Below are 250 nucleotides of genomic sequence, written 5' to 3'. Positions count from 1 at the left end.
AGGTGATGAGGCGTCGGTCAGCCAAGATGACTCCGACAACAGTGTCTCCGAGAGCCTGGACGACTGCGATTACTCGGTGGCCGAAATCAGCCGCTCGTTCCGCTCGCAGCGGGAGCTGTGCGAGCAGCTCAACATCAACCACATGATCCAGAGGATCTTCCTCATCACCCTGGACAACAGTGAGCGCTGGGAGCCCTCCTCGCTGTGCCAGGCGGCGGTGCCGGCGGGGGGGGCCGGGCGGGGGTTGGGG

The 250-nt window shown here is 65.2% G+C and overlaps 1 protein-coding gene across 1 annotated transcript in view; it reads left to right on the top strand.

The window, feature by feature from the left end:
* Positions 1-4: 4 nt before the first annotated feature.
* UBE4A (ubiquitination factor E4A) overlaps positions 5-250 on the top strand; it is a gene marked incomplete at its 5' end in the record, with an annotated part of 8476 nt that continues 8230 nt past the window's right edge. Inside the window, 1 exon segment of the mRNA XM_010079081.1 lies at positions 5-179. Within this exon segment, the coding sequence (XP_010077383.1) occupies positions 5-179 (175 nt within the window).

The sequence above is a fragment of the Pterocles gutturalis genome, unplaced genomic scaffold (genome assembly GCF_000699245.1).
Source record: "Pterocles gutturalis isolate BGI_N339 unplaced genomic scaffold, ASM69924v1 scaffold33828, whole genome shotgun sequence".
In the NCBI taxonomy this organism is placed as follows: Eukaryota; Metazoa; Chordata; class Aves; order Pterocliformes; family Pteroclidae; genus Pterocles; species Pterocles gutturalis.
The sequence above is the reverse complement of the archived record's forward strand: the minus strand, read 5'-3'. Positions and strand labels throughout refer to the sequence as shown.